Source organism: Cryptomeria japonica, chromosome 11, assembly GCF_030272615.1.
Source record: "Cryptomeria japonica chromosome 11, Sugi_1.0, whole genome shotgun sequence".
NCBI classification, from domain to species: Eukaryota; Viridiplantae; Streptophyta; class Pinopsida; order Cupressales; family Cupressaceae; genus Cryptomeria; species Cryptomeria japonica.
In genome coordinates this window covers 56900451-56924164 of record NC_081415.1, presented here as the reverse complement: position 1 = coordinate 56924164, position 23714 = coordinate 56900451, and the positions used below count along the sequence as shown (strand labels likewise).

Genomic DNA, 23714 nt, shown 5'->3' with positions numbered 1-23714 from the left:
TCTAACATTCTAATGTGTACATGAGCCCCGTATTCAATCTTGTATACAAGGTGGCATATTACATTATGGTAATATGCAGATGGTATACTACTGATGGTTTATTTTGTGTGTATTAAGTAAATGCCTAGCACCATTGGTGGCATGTATTGCAAAGTAGCTTTCTAGTTACCTTGTGAGATGGTGAAGGCAGCATTTTGATTGCTTTCTGATTTACGCACATGCCTAATATCAAATATTTATAATGAATCGATCAGTCATGGTGGTCCACGAGCAACCATCTACATAATTTTTGCCACGACTGTAGTATATTGTTATTATACAACTTTTTTCTGCTAAGCAATATAAACAAGATAGGAAAGACGACTGACTAGATATATAGAGTCTAATGCATTAAGTGAACAAAATCCGTGGATGGTACTCAGTTCAAAACGCACACATTAGTTATGATTTACAGCAGAACCGAAGCTATTAACTGTTTCATCTGGATAATTTTTTTAACATTCATTCTGCTTTCCTGGCTGGTTTCTCTTAATATTAGTAACTTTATATTAACTTTATATATTATGCTTGAGACATTTATAAACAAATGGAGAACAAGCATTGGATTAATTTTCTCAACATTCTTTCTGCTTTCCTGGCTGGTTTCTATTAATATTAGTAAATTTATATTAAATTTTTACATTATGCTTGAGCATTTATAAATAAATGGAGAACAAGGAACACATCGGTTTTGCGAACAAAGACAATCTCTCATTTTGTTACTCCTGAAAATTCTACTGGGCCTCACATGGAGCTTCATCTTCTTTGGTATCTCATGAAAAACAAATTAATGGTCTCTGTGGGCTAACATTATCTACTAAGTTGGATGTTTCTTCATTACTGCTTGGTAACAGGTTACAGTATGTTGCTTCTCATTGACTTGAGTTGGTATGGTGTTGAATCTCTCTAGAATTTCAGATACCCAATATTTGACCTTTCTTTTCTCTTCTTTATGATTGTTCATTTTTTCAACCTACAATTTCAGTTGACGGTGCAAGTGCTAGATGATATTTCAAGTTACCTTTGCTTTGTGGTGATCTTGTTTACATTTTAGATCTTTGGAAGAACTGACAAAAATGACGGCTAGATGGGCATCCGAAGAATGGTTTCTTTAGATCTTAATCTAGAGCAATGCACATTTAAATCAATCTTCATAAATCCTGAAATGACTGAATAACATATGGGTCAAACCTTCCTTTTTCTTAATTAGAAATGCCCATAAGATATGTAATTAATGCAATATAACACTGGTTAGAATTATGAGAGAAGCGTGGCTTTTAGGTACATGATTTATATGCTTTGTTAATACGAAAAAATGCTAAAGGGTGAAAATGACAAAATTATTTAATGTTTTATTTTTCTTAAGAGATGCTAGCGTGTTAAGTGGAACCTTGATTATATTGGGTATTAAATAGACATGGGTTAATGTTGCAAATCAAATCATGAAACGATGCATTCACGATAATCAAAATGGTATATTTTTTAACCTAAATAATAGATGTTCTCGATAGATTTAGAATGAGATAGTGTATTGTATGGATCATTTTTTGAAAACAAAAAAAGGAAAGGGAATTTTCAGTGTCTTAAAACTTTTTACAATGCTTACATAGGTATAAAATAAACCCTCAAAACCAAATGAAGGAACGCAACATAGATCAAATAGCCTATTAACTTCCAACAACATCAACAAAAGATTAAAAATGACTATAATTCAAAGAAAACAAGAAATCCACCATGTCAGGGCCGCTTGAAACCAAATCTCTCCATAGAGCTTTTAATTGATTTCCTAAGAACTATGTTCTCTTTTTTGAATAGTGGTCTTGACTAACAAGAATTCTTAGAACCCTCTTTCATGGGCTTCTTTCTTTCATGCATGCAAATGGAGAGATGAATCAATAAATGGAGAGTATTAGTGGAGTCCTTGTTAACCAAATAGTGCTCTTGACTAGTTGTCTTCGAACCCCTCTCAATAAAGTCAAGATGTACCAAGACAGGGGCACCATTGATAAAACCATCTGAAGGATTTTCTTTAGCGCCATTCACCAATGGCAAAGCCTCGAAAGGTTGAGCAAAAGAAGCCATTTTTTCTCTTCTCCACCAGTTGTATGGCTTCCTCCTATTGTTCAAACGGCTGTCAACACGATAGGTAAATAAAACCAATGAATCTTCCGAGGCAATTTGTTGCTTCCACTCCCCAAATTGAGAAGACAACGCTATAGAAGAATGGATTACATATCTACATAAACCTTTACACAGTTTGGTAAATAGGACGTCTTTCCTAAATATGGTAATTGGATCAATGTCAATGAATTGATCAATAGAGCTAGCAATGCCTAAAGATTCCTCCTCCCAATATTCTGTGGCAAGCACACAAGCTTTACTTATACTGGTTTTAAATTTGTGTCATGCTAGTTGTTCAAACTACATCACACATTGCCTATATAAGAAATGCATCTCATTGTAATATTTCATATTCAATCAAAATTACATTCTATGTAAGACAGCCATTTTTTTTCTTGTAAAGATTATACTTAGGAGAGATAAAAATTGTTGAACTCAACTATTTTAAAATTAGCACAAGTATAAGCATTGGTTTTGGTGTTGTTTGTTATTGTTTCAATGGTTTTTTGGGTTCCCTCTTAGATGTTAGATAAAGTTTAATTGCAAAATGATGAAGTGTTCAAATATTTGATGGATCTCCAATTCATACTATGATATTTGGTGCATGCATTAACTATACATTCATGCACCCAACACATACATAATGTGATTTAACCCAAATGTCATGTGTTCACATAGAGATCCATTGACCAAGGGAAGTGGTTGAGACCTTATTGCAAACATCTTCTCATATAATTGGTTGACTAATACATACACCCTATGTACATCCCAACAAGAGAGAGGAAGGCTAATACATCTCTTACAACACCATGGCTTCCAACCTCTTTCTCCTTCTACCACCGTCTATGACAATAAGAAAGTAGCCAATACTACTAGTATTTATTACTAAACAAGGGCATTAATACAGTAACCTACACAACACATGAAATTATTATTTACACGAGTATATAGTTATTGACTCAGATATATAGAGTAAAGTGGATGTGAGCTATTGCATTCATCTTCCCATTACTTGGTTCACTAACTAACACTTAACCCTTTAAGTACATCCAAAATAATAAACGAAATGCTAGTGCACCCCTTACTACACCTTGGGTCTTCTTATTTTTTCTAGTTCTTTGCACCAACTATGATAATGAGCAACCATCCCATACTATTTGTGATCATCATCAAATAAGGTTCAAGTGTAATAACATTTTAATATCCTATTGAAGTTTTTGAAAGTTGATGGATCATGAGTCCAATCATTTGTTTAGTGGTGAATCTATCAATTAGTGAAAATGGTTTATATCTGTAGATTCAAATTTCAGGAATAAAATGCAACTGCCAATGAACCAAATTACCTCAATTTTATGAATTATTGATCAAATGCATTTTAATTCATCATCAATTTGTTTTATGAGGCATGCACGATTAATATTTTTGTAATTATAAAATACATGTTTCTAATGATGTAATTAATATTTTCACCTAGAATTTTAGATGAATGTATTAATTCACCCATGTATACGTCAATACCATAGAAAAATTCATTGTGTATGAGGATCCATTTTGCCAATACCATTAAAAATTCATTACCTATGAGGATCCATTTCACCAATAACATTATAACTCCATGCTAATCTTAGGTCCATAACCACCTTGAAAATTACAACATATGTGTTTTGTCAAGGTTTGATTCTCCCAATATTTACATGTACCATTTTATAATCAAGTGAGATTCACAAAATATTCACTATGCCATTTAAAAATCCTACAAAATTCACAATGGATTGATATAGATACAAATGAAACTCTAATGCATTCTTACACATTTTTTTTTTCCCCAATTTTGAGCTCTCAATTACGATCTTAGGCAAGTTACAACTATAGGCATTGCCACTATTTGTGTGAAAGGGGTATTCACCTAGCATGTTCATTACCTAAGTCGTAATCACACATGTTACTTAAATTTACTTAGGGTACACACATAGGTTCTAAGACTTTTTCTAGAAGTCTTCATTGTCATGTGACCTTATCTTATCACATTTACTTCTTATTTCTCAAGTTATCATGTTAGTTGTCTCAAATAATAAGATTAAGACACATGTCATAATCTTATGTTTACCTTGGCCTATATAACCAAGGGATCCCCTTTGTAATCTCATATCATGTAATTTAATTTATTGTCATCTATCATTTGCACCATTTGATAAAATAACATTATTATTTCATAACCGATATGCCTTGTGCTTTCATGAAGTGCCCAGATCTTGGGTGGCTATACAATCTCAACTAATCTTGCATGGGATAGAGCATTCTATACCAATTCTTACATGGTATCAGATCTTGTGGGATTACTTCTTGTTAGTCTTTTTTGAGAGATTGAGATTTCAAATCTTGGTAGATCTTGAAAAGTTGAGTATGCTCTTCTCTTGCATCAAATGATGATCTGGAGAATAAACAAAACTTGATTGAAATATCAAATTTGGGCGTTTCCTCTTTGTGGATTTGTATTAGAAGTTAAAATTGAAGATGGTTGATGTAAATACGAGCACTCTGTTGAGTTCAAAGGGTCCAAGAAATTCATTTTTGTTTTTTGTATCATTTAAATCGAACATCTTCTTAAATCAAAGCAAGTTGCCTTCAACAATGTCAGGGGATTCATCTTCTTCATCATCAAAGTTAGAAATATATAAGGGGCAGCTGCGATTCTAATTTAGATAGGTGGGTACTTGATTTCAGAGGCTCTCATCATATGGCCTCATCATGGGGTATGTTCTCTTCATTTGAGTCTTGTTCATCACCACACATCCCGATGACCAAAAATAGATATATGCATGTTTGTGGTAAGAGATCTATTTGACATGGATAATGAAACAGTCAATGAGGTTATTTGTGTGCCTTCATTGCCAACCAATACCCTTTCTATCTATCAGGCCACATATGGTGGAGAAAGAAAGAGTTTTCAGTTCACACTAGATTCTATCAGAATTTAGGATACTCATAGTAGAGATATTGTCATAGTTGGGGAGGCTGATTACAAATATCAAGTCTACACTTCATGTTTTGTTCCTAATTTTATTTTGACTAATGTACATAGTATGACATTTAGTGTGGATATATTTGAGGAGATCCAATATAGTCATTTGGATTTTAAATTCTTTCATCTTTTGAGTTTCTAGTAACATATGTTGATATTTTATCTCCTTCATATTCTCTTGCTTCTGATGATGCTTGTGTTGCCACAAATTTGGCTTCTTGTGAATTAGTGCAATAGGACTCACATTGTATTCCAAAGATTGCTACATGGGATAATCAGTTGACAAACATTATAGGTTTTTTTGTGGAGACCTACATTTCTTTTTTGGGAGACCCCATTGACTGCATTCATCTTCTCTTTGAAGGAGATGATCCTTCTTCAATTTTTTGTGAGGGAATACTCTAACCCTCTTGTTTATTCCTTGTATTACCATTCTTCACATTTTGACATGAGTGTGGATAATTTTGATTTTTTTGGAGGGGGTCTATTTGTCTTCATAGGAGGTATCACTCTAAATGGGCACCAACAACTAATGAACACAAGGAGAACCAAATCTACAAGCATCCTACATAAAGCAACACATTAGCCAAACATATCTTCAAGAATCAATTTTTTAAAACTTTGGGAACAATCTAAGGTTAATTGATCCCAATCACCAACATTCCAATTTCCCTTCTACTTGAGACCCCTTTAGCCAAGCAGTTAACCACCCCATTTTACTCAATATATGAATAAAAGAAATAGAATATAGAGAGATGCTCAATTGAAGAATCTAGGTTTTTTCTTTTTAGGATTTTAATAAAATAAAATAATGTGTGGCAAATAATAGATCAAAATACAAAAAATAATATATCTTGAGTAACTTAACCTAGATGAAGAATAGTTATGGAAATAAGTCTAATATAGGTCATCAATTTAACCCATTTGCCTATTGATGTTGTTTAGCTAATCATTGGTTTGAATAAGGTGTTTTACCTAACTAGTTCACTAGTAGGTCCTAGGAATGATTCTTAAAGTCTTGAGTGTCATGTGATATTATCTTATATTGGCATTTGCTTCTTGTTTTCTAGGTCATTTAATATTTATCATGTTTGTTGTCTCATGTTATACGATTGAGACACATGTCATGATCTTGTCTATTACTACCTATCAACCTTACCTATATAAGCAATACATCATATGCATATTTTGTGAGGTTCTATCCATTCTGCCCATGATCAAGCATTGTTTTACTTTTGTTTCTCTCTTGTGGAAACAATTTTTTGGTTTTGCATGTGATTCTAGAGTATTGAGTCCATTGGTGACTCTAACATGGTACTAAAGCTTCAGATTTGCAAGCCCCATCTCAAATATGAGAGGTAATAAAGCTTGAGTTTTTTTTGGGGTATACTTTGTTGTTAATTGGACCTTACTATTGAATTTAGGGAATTTGAGTTAGTCAATTTTGGCTCCAAATCTAACATTCAAAGCTAGATTTATGATGGTTTTAATTTGGGTAATGGTTGTTAAATCTAGTAGGTAGCTAAAATTTTGGAGCACTTTGGGCCGAAACAACCCTACCATCATGTCTAGAATGCCCAAAAGACCTTAAGATCAACTGTCAAATCGTCAAAAGTGAAGATTAATACCTTAAGCTCTTAGATGAATTTTTTCCATTGTCGTCATTTTTGTTTGTACACCTGTACGGATCCATATAGGTTGTATGATCTTTATGCTTGTATTAGTTGGTAGGTAGTAGTATGCAATCGAATCAACATCTTTAGCTAAATATTCTATCATCAGCACACTGTTTGAATCACTTATCCATACTTTATAAGTTATAAGCATTTTACAGGGAATATTCCCTTAAAAGAAATCTGGGTAGAGTGAAAATAGAAACTTGAAAATTTTATACAAAAATAATATTTTGCTTCTATATCTCATTCGTTCAATACAGTTTGCATATTTAAAGGATTTTCATATCCTATATTGTAGGACATTCTAAAACAAACACCTAATATATTGAGTTATTTCAACAACTCAAATAAACAAAGAAACTCAATTATTATACTAACAACTACGAGAAGGTTGTAATATTCCCAACACTCCCCATATTGCATCATTCTCCAAATGGGGATAATTGTACCAACAATACTTGATGAGCATGTTTAGTAGTTCATCATAAGATATGAGTAGGGACATACACACGTACTCGTGACAAGCAATAGTGAAACTAGCCTCACTAAACTTATTGTAATTTCATCCAACGATGGGGACAAACACATCTACCCAAGGAACCAAGGACAATGACTAACACTTGTATCTAAGGTCTTACAACAAGTTTGGATAGGGGCAAACACATTTATCCAACATTGAAGTTATGAATAGGGACACACTCATTTTCTCACAATAATTATGATTGAGGAAAATACATCCTATCATAATCACCAACTCCTGTTACTGTGGACAAACACTTCCAATCACATACAACATCTTGTTAATGAGGACAAACACATCAAACACTGTGAGAAATGGCTACAAGAGTAAAAAATAAAGCTCAATGTTAGTATGTTAGCTCAAACATGAAACCAAGAACAAAGAACTAAAAACCATTTCCAAAACATATTCAAAGAAGATTTAAAAGCAAAAAATGAAGAAAACACAAAGAAAGAAAGAAAGAAAGAAAGACGAGTTCTTCCTGAGATGCCTCCATGGTGCTTTGATGATTGTTTTTCCCTTGTTTCTCTCCTCTCCAAGTCCCAAATGAATGAAGCTCTCAACTTTTAGCACAAGCCATGGATGCCATATGGAGATTCAAGATTGTTTGAAAATGCTTAAATAAGATGCTATGCAAAACAAGATGATGATGCTATGAAAAAGCTCTAAATGTCTGTCCTAATATCATTATAGTAACAATGCTCTAATGCTTCCTCCTTTGCTTGAGGGTGAGAGCTCCTTTTAGAGGGAAAAATGTTGATTGAATGGCTAAGTTTGAGTGAGCTTTTGAAGGGCTAGGATTGATGGGTTTGTGATCCATTTGATGGTTTTCAATCCAATCCCATGATGACAAGTGTTAACATGTAATGGCTTGAGAGGAGAGGAAGGGAGCATTAAATGCCTGAGGGGACATGAGGGTAACCTCATGTGGTTGTGGTTATTGGATAAAGCTTTTATCCAAGGGTAAGGTTATTATCCAATGGGTGAACTCTTGTGCAAAGTTTACCCCTAGTTAATCCTTGACCAAAGGGTCAAGACCCATGTGGGTTGGAGTGTTGAAAGAGGAAATGCATTCAAGACTATGTACGAGTCTTAAATGACTTTTGAAGACTTTTGGGAGGGATTTTTGGATTAGGATTGTGCAAATGTCTAGAAGAGGGATTAGGCTAAATTAGAAGAGGTTAAAAGAGTCTAGAAGGGGTTTAGAGAAATATAGAAGAGTCTAGAAAGAGGTGGGTGTGGGTCAATAGGTTTTTATTAGAATAAAAATCTATTTAAATGTGCAACTTGCATTTGTAGGAGAATGCAAGTGGATGGGTTATTTTTAAATTAGTATATCTGTATTTAAAAAATATAGGCAAATTATGTCGAGAGATATCTTATAATAGAAGAGAATATGAGGATTGATTGTTCCCTTTTAAATATTATTGCACTCTTCCACTATCATTTGCATGTAACGATTTCATATAGTTGGAGACAAGTGGCGAGAGTTCTATTTTATATGGAGTAATAAAATAACACCTGCACAAAAACCAAAAGATGACACATTTCATGCATTTACCCGTCATTTGCATGTCAAATTGTTTCAAAATTGAATTTTTGTTTACGGATATTTTGATGTTATTGTAGATGCCTCTCGACATAATAATCATTGATTTATTTTAAAAAAAGGGATTTGATTTGGGAATTTGATTAAATAAATGTTAAATTTATTTAAAATAGGAAGAAAGGGAGTGAATTAAATAAATTAGATTTATTTAAATACCTTGGACTATAGTTATTAATTAAATAAATTGATTAAATTTATTTAACCAGAATAGGTTAAGGTGAATTAATTAAATGTCAATTTAATTAATAGAGGAATATTTAGTCATTAAATAAATATTTAATGTTCATTTAATTAATAGACAAATTTATGTGTATACAACATCCATTCACAAACAATTAAGAGTTATGATTGGGGACATACACATCCAACCACATCATTAAAATATTGAGAACCAAGTTCTTGTTTTCACGTGCCACCATTATATATCATTGCTACTCTAATCACAAATGATATGAAATGGTGGCCACTACCACTTGGAAATCAATCTTGGCTTTAGTCATTTTGACAAAAATAGTTTTGTCACTAATGTAATTTCACGATCTCATTGCTAGTGATTGACAAGAGGTTGTTGAATGTCCTCCAATCACTCATGCCTTCATCCTCTAGTAGGTTTTCTACTTAGTTATAAAATTTTTCTTTTAAGGCTCCTTTCATCAATTTTGAAATAAAACATTTATTCCCCTGTTGATGTGAACATTTTACACAGAGTATCGAGCATAGAGTATCGAGTACCAATTGTTTACTCCCTACAGTGAGTTGTTCAAGTTCACGGAATAAACAATAAATGTATACAAAACATATAACCATCAACTACAATTATACTCAGAACATTAATTAAAAGTAATGATCACAACAATATGACAAAAAGATGTTCTCTTTTATTGCATTCCAAAGCCAGTACATCAACAACAACATTTTTATGATTCCCTTACATTGTACTTATATAAGACACCCAACGGTTGATGGAGATGCCAACCGTCACAACTGTCGACTCACCCCCACGTGAACCAACGACTGTCTTATTACACAAAACATAACTTAGCAAAATATAAGTATTAGCCTAATTACCACCTAACATCAACCCCCCCCCCAAAAAAAAAAAAAGAAAAAGAAAAAAGTAATCGTCTTCGAGATGACGAAGACAAAATGGGAGCTGGATATCTGGAAACTAAGACTGAGAGGGATGAGAAGACATCCTTGGAGTGGTGGAAGCTGAAGTCTGTTGCAGTTGCTTTGTGCGGAACTAGAAGTTCCTCTCGGCAACTAGCTGGCATTCATGAGATTTCTTCACCATGAGCGTTGCCTCAATCAAATCCTTATCTTTCTGCTCCACCTCACATGTCAAGATTGAGACCCTCTCCTCCGATGCCTTCATCTAAACACTCTGTTCCGCCATATGGGTTTTCTGTAGTGCAACCGCCTTCTCTTGCTCAGTTCAAATCTGTTTCTCCATGGTAGCAAGTTCCAACTCCTGCTAAAGTACGACGATCTCTTCCTTAGCAGCTTGTTGTTCAACCTGGGCTTGCTGCATCTAAAAATATAGCTCCGTGTAGGATTTATCCTTGCCTTGCAAGGTGGGGACAAGGGCCCCCTTGTCGTGCATGATGCGTGTACCTCGCCCGGCTGCCACCATCTCAAGACTCTTGGTTGCTAGCCACCCATGGTGGACAAACTGTTGCGTGAACTCCTCTTGGCATCTGGTGGTCATAAATGACAAAAACCTCTCTGCTTCTAGTAGGGCTCCTATATCTACGCGTAAGGCCAGGTCGACGATGCCACGTGCTACCTTTGTAAAGCCCTGCAACTCCGTCATAAACCACTGAATAGAGTCGATGGGGTCCTGTATGTCTGGCTGTGAGATGTGAAGGCCCTTCATCTGTATGGACTCCGCCATCTCCACTTTGATCTACTCTTTCGGCCACAGTCACCTGTACATCTCCACCTGATGGTACTATCATCCATACACCCCCACCCGAGGGTGCTGCCATCTGTTCGAGTGTGTCATTCATACAGTGAGTTGTTAAAGGTGCATGTATGGCTGCAGGTGTATCATCCATACAATGAATTACTGGAGATGTGCGTGCGACTACCTTAGCTGATTGTATCGCCCCAACCATAGGTGTTTGTACGAATTTCCCTCTTGGTTGCATTATTCCCCCGATAGCCAGCCCAATTTGGGGCAAGGACACTCGAAGTGGGCCCCGTGGGGATCCTTCGGGAACTTTTTTGAAAAACACGCTGACTGGGGTGACGTCTCCTACTGGCGTAGCCACTGTCAATGCCTGTGGGGGTACCAAGTGAGCCGACGAGGGTAGCTTAGGGGCTGCAAAATTTACTCATGTCATAATATTTCTTGTGCTGCGGGTCGCTCTACTTCTTCCCCTCCTTCTGGTTGCACTTCCACCCTTCTACTTCTTCAACTTCGTCTGAGTCTACATTGTGCGGTGCCATCTGGAACCCCTCTTCACCGCTTTGACTCTCCAAATCTTATGTTTCTTCCTCTTCCCCTTTGGTGTCATCACTGGAACTTTCCTCTTCCACCTCCTGTCTCCTCTTCTTCCTGGATGGTTGGGTGGCATCACTACTGCCGAGCATGTCCAAATGCACCCAATAGTACATAGCAAGCTTGTTCGGTTCTACTCTTCCCTACGATTGAAGCCTTCCCCACTTCTCCAAGGGTACCTGCGTACAAACAACTTTCAGGAACAAGCTGATGGCGTGGTGGCACATGTAGAACATTTTGTGTTGTAGGGCAAGGAAGTCATTAATCCTATCGGAGAGCAGCTGTGCCCAATTATACACGTGACCCAATTTGAGTCCATTCATGAGGCTTATCATCCAAATGGCTATGTTTGAAGCCTTGCTTGCCCCTATCAACCTTCTTTTCACCAAATCCATCAACATTCGCTAGTCACTAGTGGCAATGGAGGAACGTTTCAATCCACGACTGTTGCTGCTTGCCCACAAACTTTTCCATTCTGTAGGAGTCAAATCGCTTCAACATAACAACTTCAACAATCAATCCTTCTATTCCTTGGTCATTTTGGCTATTGGTTTTTCCGCAGACTCCCCCCTGTCTGGTATTCCAAATACCCTCCGAAATTCGCTAGGTTTGAAGGAAACTGTGATAGTGCAGTTTTGGTACTCAATTATAGATTTTTGCCTTCGAGAATCATAACCTGCCACCATGGTTCGGAGAACTAGCTCAAAATATTTTATGTTGAAGGTTGGCATTTGGATGGCATGGTCTACCTCGACTTTTCTGAGGGAATTCTTCATTGCATGGTCTGGAGAGGTTTCATCCCACTAGCTGCGACATTCACTTCCCGTGACACTTTCGAAGGCCAAGGTTTCTATCATCACTTTTTCCTGCTGGTCTCGCTGAATTCTCGGCTGCACTTTGGGCTTCTTGGCACTACTGCTGCTTGGTTCTCCTGTCGTAGTCATGATTGTGTGCTTCAAATTCTGTGGTTTTACCTTCTCCTTTTCTTGCCCTCGATCATTATTATAATGGTCTGAATTTTTTGTTCAGCTGGGGTCACCCCAACTTGTCTTTACCATACTCGCGTCACCAAATCCTCCTTCACCGTACGAACTGCCAACCACTCCTTCACCGTACGGACTCCTTCCTCTGGTATGGGATGTATGATTGCCAATAAATTCTTTAGCCAATGCGGTACAAACTTCTTCCAACTCTGCACAAATACTCGTAATTTTTTTCTGATGCCTTCCCGCTTTGTATAGTGTCCCGCTATTCCCATAAGGTCTTCTTCTGGTCGCCCTTCGAGCTGGATGTCATGTACGGAGTCGTATGACCGATACACAACCCTGCCACACTGAATACCTCATACAAAATCTTACAAATCTAAGTCCACACTATCGTATGATATTGCTTTATAAATTCCTTTTAATTGCACGATGCCATACAATCTTTTGGCTACATGTACGTATTCGTTCGTTCCACTTGATGATTCTCGTACAATCAAATCCTTTCCCCCTGCTCTGCTTCCTATGACCCTATACGACAAGTGCTTCTGTGCTGGTATGTGTTGCACTACCTCGTACGGTTGTGTTGTACGACCCTTCCCCCATCGAGATTGCTCTTCATACACCATCCTTACAATATAGTACGACTCTTCTTCTTGGAAGGATGTGATGTCGTACGGTGGTTTGCTTCTGTCTTCCACTTCTTCGCTCTTATTTCCTTTGCTTAATTGATTGCATGATAGATTTCCACCAGATGGCAGGGGTGATTTATACACTTTTCTGGCCTTTAGGGTTAGGGTTCTTAAAACATTAATATTTTTTTATAAAATAATATTTTTTTCACCACATTTAATTTCTTTGCCACTAACTTTATAATATCTACCCTTTGTTTTAATTTTTTTATTTTTTCTAACCCAAGCTCTTTAATTCTTAAGACTTGCCCCGCTTTTCCAATTTTTAATAATCTCCTTTTAAAATACCCTTTTAATTTTTTAAGTTGGCAAATATTTTTAAATTTTAACCCTCGTACCTTTAAGTGACTATTGAACCGAACTGCTTGCCTCCACCGAATACTTGTTTTATTGCTTGGTTGTACCTTGGCAGGTACCACCTTTGCTCTTTGCACATTGACTGTCTTCTTTTGCTTACCCAACTTTGCTTTTGTGCCACCAATCTCAGTCTTCTTCCCGACTTTGCTTTATTGCTAATTTCCTTCTTCAATTTTTCGCTTGGTCCTTTAGCATCACTTTCATTCTCTGAATCCTCCATTTTTTGCTTTAGCCCAGTTGGATCTTCCTGAAGTCGGACTCTAACCTCCAAGTCGTGAAGCCATGCACACATGTGTGGTAGTCTCCTGTAACATTCCTAGGGACAACACTTGCCCACATATTCCAAGTCCCATATTTTATCTACCAATGGTGTTGGCCCTACCCTTTTATAACTTTCGTCTACGTACTGACCTGCATACTGTTGGTACCATGTCACTTTCTCGTCATCCACTTGTGGTGGGCCTGCGGGTTTAGGGATTACCCGGTAAAGTGCATTAGGGACGGCTTCCTGCTCAAGGTTGTAGCACTATCATAAATAAATCTTTAGCTTTCAATACCATTTTTAGACATGGTCCCAAGGTTGCACGATACTCCTCCAAGTCTACCTTCTCCTCCAGGTCGATTGGCTTCTCTTCCTTCTCAGCAAGTTCTACCTTCTATTGAGCCTCCACTTCTTCAGCAATATCGTACACAATATAGCCTTCGCGGAGTCCTTCATATGGGGATCTCTTCCTCTAGTGCCCTGTGATCCTTATCCATACCGCCAAATCACCTAAGTAGGCATTTGTAAGGTGCTTGTGAATTTTGGGTACCACAACGCCTTCAACTTGTTTGGGCACAAGTCTTTCCTCTATGAATGTGAGTGGCTTAGCCCAGTCTTCATCATGCCTATAGGGTTCTGCAACCACCATAGGGTCTTCCTCTACTTCTTTACTTCTTCCAATGGTCTAGTCTCCCTTTGTTGTATATCCCAACATGTTGATTGATAGGAATGGTTTATCACGTTCCTGATACAATTTCAACTTCGAACCATTGACAGGGTTGTGAATTGGATTATCATCCAAGGTAGATAGTTTCACTGCTCCATTCTTCCCCACTTCCTTGATTTTATAGGGCCCCAACCAATGAACTTTGAACTTCCCAGGACAAAGTTCGTTGCGGCCGTTATACTCGAGGACCAATTGTCTGGGATGAAAGTTTGTCCATCGAAGATGTTTGTCGTGCCAGTATTTCCTCCAACGTTGGGCCACTTCTGTCACCCATTGTGCCATCATCCGATGTTCATCTAGCTTGGTGAGGTTCATAAGTCGAGCATGCAAACTCTCCTCATCTCCCAATCGATTATCAACAACAATCCGTAGGCTTGGTACGGTGCACTCTGTCGGTACCACCACCTCTTGGCCATACATGAGCTGGAACGATGTATGGCCTGTGGTCACCTTGTACATGGTACGATACGCCCATAGTACCATTGGGAGACATTCCTCCCAATCTTCCCATTCCACTCCACAAGATTTATAGATGATAGACACCATCACTTTATTTGTGGCTTCCGCTTAGCCATTCGCTCGGGGGTAGTACGGGCTTGAAAGGTTGTGAAAGATTTTAAACTTGGTCGTCATTGTCCGGATGAACTGGTTAACAAAGTGAACCCCTCTATCACTTGTGATCTGAATTGGGATTGTGAACATGGTCACAATCTGTTCGTACGGGAACCTCATTGTACTGATGGCAGTGTTGTTCGATAGAGATTGAGCCTCGACCTACTTTGTTAGGTACTCTATGGCTACCACAATGTATCGACATCTATGCATATTGCTTACCTTGAGAGGCCCTACAAAATCCAATCCCCATCTTTCAAACAGTTCCTGTAGCTGGGAGGGGAATAGGGGCAGGAAGTTCCATTTAAGAGGCTTCCCGGTATGCTAGCATGTGTCACATCCGACCACCCATTCACACGCATTGGTGTGCAAGGTCGACCACCACAGTCCTGCCAACAATACCTTACGTGTGGTAGCATTAGGCCCCATGTGGCCCCCGACCAATCCGTCATGAGCTTCCTTCAGTACACTTGGAATTTCTTCCTGCATCACACATCTTCGCAGGATTTGGTTTGGTCCCATCTTGTATAGTAGGCCATTGATCAGTTGAAATGTTTTAAGTTTTAATGCTAGCTTGCGCCATTCCCATGATGGCATGTCCCGTGGAAACATCGAGGTAGATAGGTACTCGCTAATGCTCTCATACCATGGAGGTAGTATGACTATTTGGAACAAGTGGGCATTGGGAAAATCCTCATTTACTCCTTCCCCAAGCTCTTCGGATTTGATTCTTGATAGTTGGTCCACTCTGACATGACTCTTCTCAGGGCATATGATGGTTGTAAAGGTGAATTCTTGGAGCAGTAGCAATCATCGACTTACCCGTCCCTGAATTATTGGTTTGTTCACCAGGTACATTAGGGCTTGATGGTCTACATAAAAGGTGAATGGTGTCACCAAGAGGTAGTGGCGAAACTTTTGCACTGAGTACACCATCCCAAGTGCCTCCCTCTCTGTCGTACTATAGTTTTGTTCAGCCTTGGAGAGTAGACGGCTAGCAAAAAAAATAGGGTGGTCCAGCCCTTGTATGCCTACTTGTGCCAAAGTGACACCAATGGCGAAGTTGGAGGCGTCAAGGTGGACATGGAACTCCTTGTCCCAATCAGGGTACGCCAAGATTGGTACACTCACCAATCGGGATTTTAATTCCTTGAATGCTTCCTCTTGTTCTACTCCCCATGTGAATGGTTAACCTTTTCTTGTCAACTTATCTAGAGGGCATGACACTTGCACAAAACTTTTGATAAATATCCTATAATGGCCGACATGTCCCAGGAAAGATTTTACCCCTGTGACGTTCGTGGGACTCTCCATGTTTACAACTACCCCTACCTTGTCGGGGTCCGTTTTCAACCCTTCCTTGCACACAATGTGCAACAACAACTTACCTTATCGTACCATGAATCGACACTTCTTGGGATTCACGGCCAATCGGGATTGCCTACACCTCTCCATGCATTCCCTGAGTGCATTCAAATGAGTTTCCTACTTGCTATAAATAGACCAATCATCCAAAAATGCCTTGAGGCTTCCAACCGACATCCCATCAAAGATGTGCAATATAATCCGTTGGAAGGTGGTCGAAGCATTACACAGTCCGAATGATATGCGATTGTATGCATATACTCCATCCTCCAGTAGAAATGTTGTTTTCAGTTTATCTTCTTCGGCAATGCTGATTTGGTTGTATCCAGAAAATCCGTCCAAGAACGAGTAAATCTTGTGGCTTGCGACCTCCTCCAAAATGCTGTCAGTGAATAGAATCGGGAACAGATCGTTGATAGTCACTGCATTCAAGCATCGAAATTCAACACATATCCTTATCTGGTTTGCTTCCTTTTTTAGAGAGATTATAATTGGCAATACCCATTCGTTGGTTTCTACCTTAAAGATTATTTCGACCTCCAACATCTTTTCAATTTCTTCATTCACCTTTGCTGCATAGTTCTTATTCATTCTGTATGACATCCTTCATATGGGTTGAGTATCGGGTATGAGAGGTATTCTATGTATGCATAGTTCTAGGGGTATCCCTTTCAGGTCCTTGTACGTCCATGCGAACACATCCTTGTACTCCAGGAAAATTTTAAATGCCGCTGCTTTCAGCATGGGGTTCCAATTGTCCCCGACCAGGATTACCTTCGAATCAACATCATTTCCTAGATTCACTTTCTTCACGTTGGACTCCTTGTACTTGATGTTTGTGCCGTTCGAACCAGTGCGCAAGTGTATCATCCACCCGTGCTACCCCCTCACAGTACTCCTCATACTCTGGGGGAAAAGATGCATCTTTCGTACTTGCACTTGATTCCCCGATCTCGCATATCTGCAACATGTAGAAATCGGGGTGAAATACTTCATAGTCTTCCATTTGCCAATGGAAGAGCCTGACGAGGGAACTTGTTTCATCCTCTGAGCATCCCTCTAGTTCCAAAACCCCCTCATCATTAGGTTCCATCATTCCTGCCGTTTAGTGAGCCCCATTCCCAATTGTGCAAGTCATCTAAGTCAGAATTAAACGATGCCAATTCTTTACTTATGGCTTGATTCCTCAGGTCGATCATTTACTTTCAACCTTCACTCTCGATGGAGAGTGTGTTTTTCTTCCAACTCTGGTTCGTCTTTGCCATAATCAGCCAACCCCTCCCTAAAGGGCGTCATAAGCCTTTTTCTCCAATGGTATGACCATGAAGTCAAGGAAAAAGTGCTGGGTATTGACAACAACTTTTTGTGCCATGAGTATCCTAAGGGGCTTGATTCCATGCTAGTTAGCACCAACCAGGTGGAATGTTGGTGGCCAGAGAGTTGGCTTGCCCAGACCCCTCCATGTCTCCTCCGATAACATGTTCACTTTGGAGCCGTCATTAACAATGGTGTTTGTCAATTTCTGTCCCATTATCTCCATCTCAATCACGACCGGCTTTCGACCAATGCTTACGGTGAGCAGCATGGGCTCCATGGCAGACGTACCAGGTAATTTTGTTACCGCCACGTGGTCTGTTCCAGATGGTTTTGCTGCTGTCTGACGATGTTCCTGGTTGGCAATGTTGTCACCGACTATGTTTGTAAGAGCCATCTTCAATTGTGGCATTGTTTGCAGAAGGTCAGACACACGTATGGGTACAGTGGTTTGCAACATTTGTTTGACGATAGTTTTCTCGAACTCTGACCAGAGTGGGGTACTGGCAGTATTGTGTGAGGCCCTACATTCTTCCGCCATCGCCCATTCCACATCAACCTTAGCTTCCTGAAGTCTCTCCTTCTCCATACGGGGATCGGGGTACATCACCTTCTTACTCTACAATCTTGTGATTTCCAGTACTCCCTCGTTTGGCTCCTTCACATCCAACATATTTACTCCCTTCTGTTTTAGGCAGTCAGTGTCTTGATGGTTTCCAGGACCACACCATTTGTATAACAAACCTCCACCATTGTTTCCGTTCTGACATTCCTGAGCAAAGTGGCCCCACTCATTACATTTTCAACATTGGATCATGGGCCACCCTTTTGCATCATACTGAGTTTTTCTTCTTTGCGTGCTATTATTGGAATGGTTGTTCCTGCATCGGTTATTGCGGTATCCTCTTGGTGAAGCCTCCAAGTTTGTTCATTGTTTAGGTGGTGTGGCTAGTGGCCTAGCTTGTTCACCTTGAGTGTAGAGCACTTGTGTTCTTCGTGTTTTTAAATTGTATGGGCATTCCTTGGTGGAATGGCCTAGTACCTGACATATGTCACAAACAACTTTCTTCGAACATGTTCCCTTTGTATGCCCTTCTGCCTTGTAGTCGGTGCACCAAAGTTCCTTGTCGTCTCTGCCACTTTCTTTATCAGCCTTCAACTCCTTCATTATTCGCAACATGTCCTTCCGAAGAGCTTGTACGGTTTTGGATTCACCATCGCTACTTCCATCCGTACTATCATCATTACTTGCCCTCTGTTTCCCCTTGGATGTTTTACTCTCGCTTTCAATATCCATCGCTCGATTATAAGCTTCATCATATGAGGGCGGAGGGACCACCTTCATCTTGCACCTGAGGGACGGTACCAACCCCTTGACAAACCATCTTTTCTTCAACCCATCTGCTGGTTGGTTCTCCATCTTATTCAGAACTTCCTTCAACCTTAGGTTATAAGCCCAGACACTTTCACTGTTTCCCTGTTTGGTATTGTAAATCTCCACCACAATTTCATAGTCATCACGTAGGAATTTGAATTCCTCCTGGAAGGCCTTCTTCAAATTGTTCCATGATGTTTTATGCTAGGCATCAAGGTCCATGTACCAGTCAATTGCTATCCCACGAAGGGTGGTCAATAATGCTTTCAACCAGTAATCCTGGTCGTCTTGGTCATTTGCCTCCCAGATGGTTATGCATGTCTTGCATGTCGCACGAGGTCCTCCAACCCGTCTCCCATGAATCTTGGAATCTTTTGTTTCTCTGGGGTGTGTGCCATTATCTTCATCCAGAGGGTTTTATGTGGCGCCTAGAAGGTATTATATGCTTGGAAGGTACCGTACGCGTTTGATCGAACCAGACCATATTGCTTCATCCACGAGATTTCTACGCTTCCACCCGCATCCTCCGTGCTTTGGTCACCCTCACTCCTATACTCCCTCCTCCTCAGGGTTTTTGGGTCTGACCCTCCTATTTTTGAGTGTTCCCCAAGTGACAAATTTCCAATACGGTACAAGTTATTCTCAAAGAGTTTGGCGACCTCACCCTGCAGGTCCCGTACAACCCCTTCATCACAGTCAAAGTGCTCTAACGGATTACTCTCTGACTCAGTTTCAGACTCTTCACTCGACGTCGAGTGAGCGGCCTGGTTGGCGAGATCGTCCTCCACTACGTCCGACAGTGGTAGGTTGCTTGCAACCTCTACCAACTGGTTCCACGTACGTGGTTTCTGCCTCTCTTGACTGCAGCTCTGACTCTTGCTCTGCCTTTCTAGACTCTCCAAGCCTTCAACAATCTCCCTCAGCCGATGTCTCTGCTCGTTTTGTTCTCTGATACGTAGGGATCTTTGTATCGACCCCTCGCCTACTCCTCCATTGGTGCCACATCGTCAGTCTTTGTTGGGATGTAGGGGCATTAATTGCCAAGGGTAAGACATTTGCTCGTATCCCTCTCTTCTTCTTCCCTATGACTCCTTTCTTCGTACTGCTACATGATTTGTTGTTGATGATGTTCCCAACTGATTTCTTCCCTTTGTTCTTGTCGCTCAATAAGGTTTCATGCCAACAGTCTAAGAAGGCTTTCGACAAGAATTTACTGTGAGTTCCTCATGTACCATGCCCTCAGGGACCTCTCTCTCCCGAGCTTCCCTTTGCACGTACTGAGTGATGGAAACGTCCCACAGTTGCACCAAATCCTCTGTCAGTTGATCCTCTCTAACTTTCGCCTGCGTTGGCTCTTCGTGTGTATCACTTTTAGTGACTATTAACTGTTGTTGAAATGGTCGGCCCATTAGTGATTACTGCTTGCCGCCATATTAATCTCCAGAATTCGAATCGACAACGGCGCCAAAATGTTTACTCCCTATGATGAGTTGTTCAAGTTCACAGAATAAACACTAAATGTATACATAACATATAACCAACAACTACGATTGTACTCAGAACATTAATTAAAAGTAATGATCACAACAATATGTTAGAAAGATGTTCTCTTTTATTGCATTCCAAAGCTAGTACATCAACAACAACATTTTTATGATTCTCTTACATTGTACTTATATAAGACACCCAATGGTTGGAGGAGATGCCAACCGTCACAATTGCTGACTCACCCCTATGGGAACTAACGACTATCTTATTACACAAAATATAACTTAGCAAAATATAAGTATTAGCCTAATTACCGCTTGACACCAATGATCATGCTCTCTAATTACAATTGAGACAATTTTTATTTTTAAAGGCTATAAATTCTCTTTAATTGATTTTATAAAACCAATAAATACATCTAGCTATATCTAAAAAAGTAATATTAAAATTTTAAAAAAAATCTAAATAAATCCCCACCAAATATTTAGGGGGCAAGAATTGTAGATTATGACCTCAATAAAGACAAAATATTAAATCATATATCTAGAAAATAATATTAATATTTTAAAAAATAAGAAATTTCTAAATAAATCACCACCAAATATTTAGAGACGAGAGTTGTTGATTATAAATTCAGAGAATAAAAGATATCAAGTCTTCTACAAAATAAAGCATATGAATGAATGAATATTTTTAATAATGCTCATGCGACTAAATAGTCTATGAGAACCACAACTAGCCAGTAAAAGATATCATAATGTTGCTTTGCTTGGGCCCCTTGTTGTCGAGCTCTTATGCATTGGGATCATATTGTAATCACATTCTTCACATGTTGGCCATTTCTCATTATCTGGGCATGGGGAAGACAATGTCTAATGAGGTCTATTTCAATGTGATAGTATAGCCAATATAGAATAGTTTTGAATCATCATGGGTATTTCTCTCAATTGCATGGTTAGTAAGAATCTCACACACATGCATTGAATTGGCAATTCGATTCTCATCCTTCTATCTTCTCAATGTTATCCAAGTGTACATGTAGCTACTTATGCCAAGAGGAAAATGCTCACTATCTCCAAACATCTTAAGTTGCTTAAGAGAACACATGTAGGTGTTTGCTCATGCTAAGGAGGTGAAGATAGAACAACTTTGCAAGGCAATGAGCAAAGAGAAGTTCAATGTGAGCACTCCAAAAAAACACTAGTTGAGGGCTCATCACACTTCGTCTTGCTTCCATAAATTTGAGCCTTGTGCGACATCATTGGAAATATTAGTCAAAACGGACTCTCAATTTTCTTACTTCTTCTAAAACAATGAGACCCATGTCTGCCTATAAAGAGCACTATCTCCAAATTATAAGATAGAGAGGACTTACAATGCCACGCAACAACGTTTCCAATTTAGATTCTTACAAATAGAAAGTCGCAACAATTTTATGAAAATTTTGGATTGTGTCCATGGTAAAATGAATGAAGATATTTTATTGGCGTTCACGAGATGTAGTACTCTAATGGATCAAAAGCCTCAAAACTAACATATATTCAAATTTCTATATTGAATCTTCTATTATGAATGAGGAAGATGAACCTCCTCTACACAACTATGAGCTCCACCCAACTATATCCACATGCAGGGTGTGAGGCACCCTACTATTCTTATAAGGGAGAGATCAAGTGGGGGAATGCAATGTTTTAATGATGGGATGAGCCACTTCTTGTCCTTCGATTCACAGGCTTGAAAAGGGGGTAACCTTGACCAAGAAGCTTGCTAACTTGTGAAGCCTTTATTCCTTAAAAATCTCATCTAGACTGTCCACCTTCAAAGTATTTTCAAACTACTTACAAATATCCTCAAATGCTACACATTCGATGATGAAGTGCCACTAAATTTCAACTACGTTTTGTTACGAAAGATAAAAGACTTAAGAGTGATACTCTTCTTTGCATGGATAACATTATAGGTGTTGATGTTGATGCGACTTACAAAGAGGCAACATATGAAGAATGGACATGTTTCCCTTTCTCTTCTTTAGGTGATATCAACCTTACATTTTTTGCTTCTATCTTCCACGTTTTTCTTCAAGCTTCCTTCTTCAGGAACCTTAAACAAAAAGTTGTTATTGCAAAGATGTTAAACCACTAATCTTATGTTCTAATGTTGGTTTGCTGCAGTTTTAAAAAAAATTCTAGATCTGTGTAAACCTGATCATAGGTATTCAATTTGTTTTACAAAAATACAAGATAAACATACTACTGATTACTACTCTAATAGGATCTCATAGCTTGGGGAAAGAAAGGGATTGTAGAATGGTTCTTTCATAGATTAACAAATCATTACTCTAATTGTTTTTTGATATCATAAAGAAATTTGGATATTTGGACAAAGTCGAAATAGAAGCTTGAAGATTTTATACATAAATAAAATCTTTCTTCTATATCTCATTTGCTCAATACAAATTACATATTTATAAGATTTCCACATTCTATAATATAGGAACCATCCTAAAACAACTCCTTAATATATTGGGTTGTTTCAACAACTTAAACAAACAAACAAACTCAACTATTGTACTAACAACTATGAGAATGATGTAATATTCTCAACATCCCTAAATGCAGCAATGAGATTTTTTCTGTCAATTGCATCCCTAGTCCTATTGATAACCAACCGCTAATGATCCTATTGGCTTAAATTTGGATCTTGACGCCTAAAATAGGGCCTTTTTTGTGTTGCCATTACTTTATACTCAATACTCCATTTTTTGGAAATGAGATATTAATGGAAAGATGATTCTGAGAACTTTACAATGGTGTATGACATTTATTTATTTATTTTACTACATGTGCAATTAATTGTTGTTTAAAGTCAAATATCATTTTTAGGCTCTTTAGCTTATAAAGTGACCCTATGAGCTTAAATTTGGACCTCGACGCCTAAAATAGGGCATTTTTTATTGTGTTGCCATAACTTTCTACTCAAGACTCAATTTTTTGAAAAAGAGATATCAATGGAAAGTTGGTTTTGAGAACTTTAGAGTGGTGTAGGACAT

General features: G+C 38.5%; 1 protein-coding gene across 1 annotated transcript; it reads right to left on the bottom strand.

Annotated features, from left to right (window-relative positions):
* Positions 1–14469: 14469 nt before the first annotated feature.
* LOC131051343 (uncharacterized) lies at positions 14470–14970 on the bottom strand. Its single transcript, XM_057985808.1, has one exon. It carries the CDS (start codon positions 14968–14970, stop codon positions 14470–14472), a length of 501 nt encoding a protein of 166 aa, XP_057841791.1.
* Positions 14971–23714: the final 8744 nt, after the last annotated feature.

Coding starts and splice junctions, on each gene's coding strand:
- LOC131051343 (XM_057985808.1), bottom strand. CDS start 14,970: ATGTACAAGGTGACCACAGGCCATACATCGTTCCAGCTCATGTATGGC.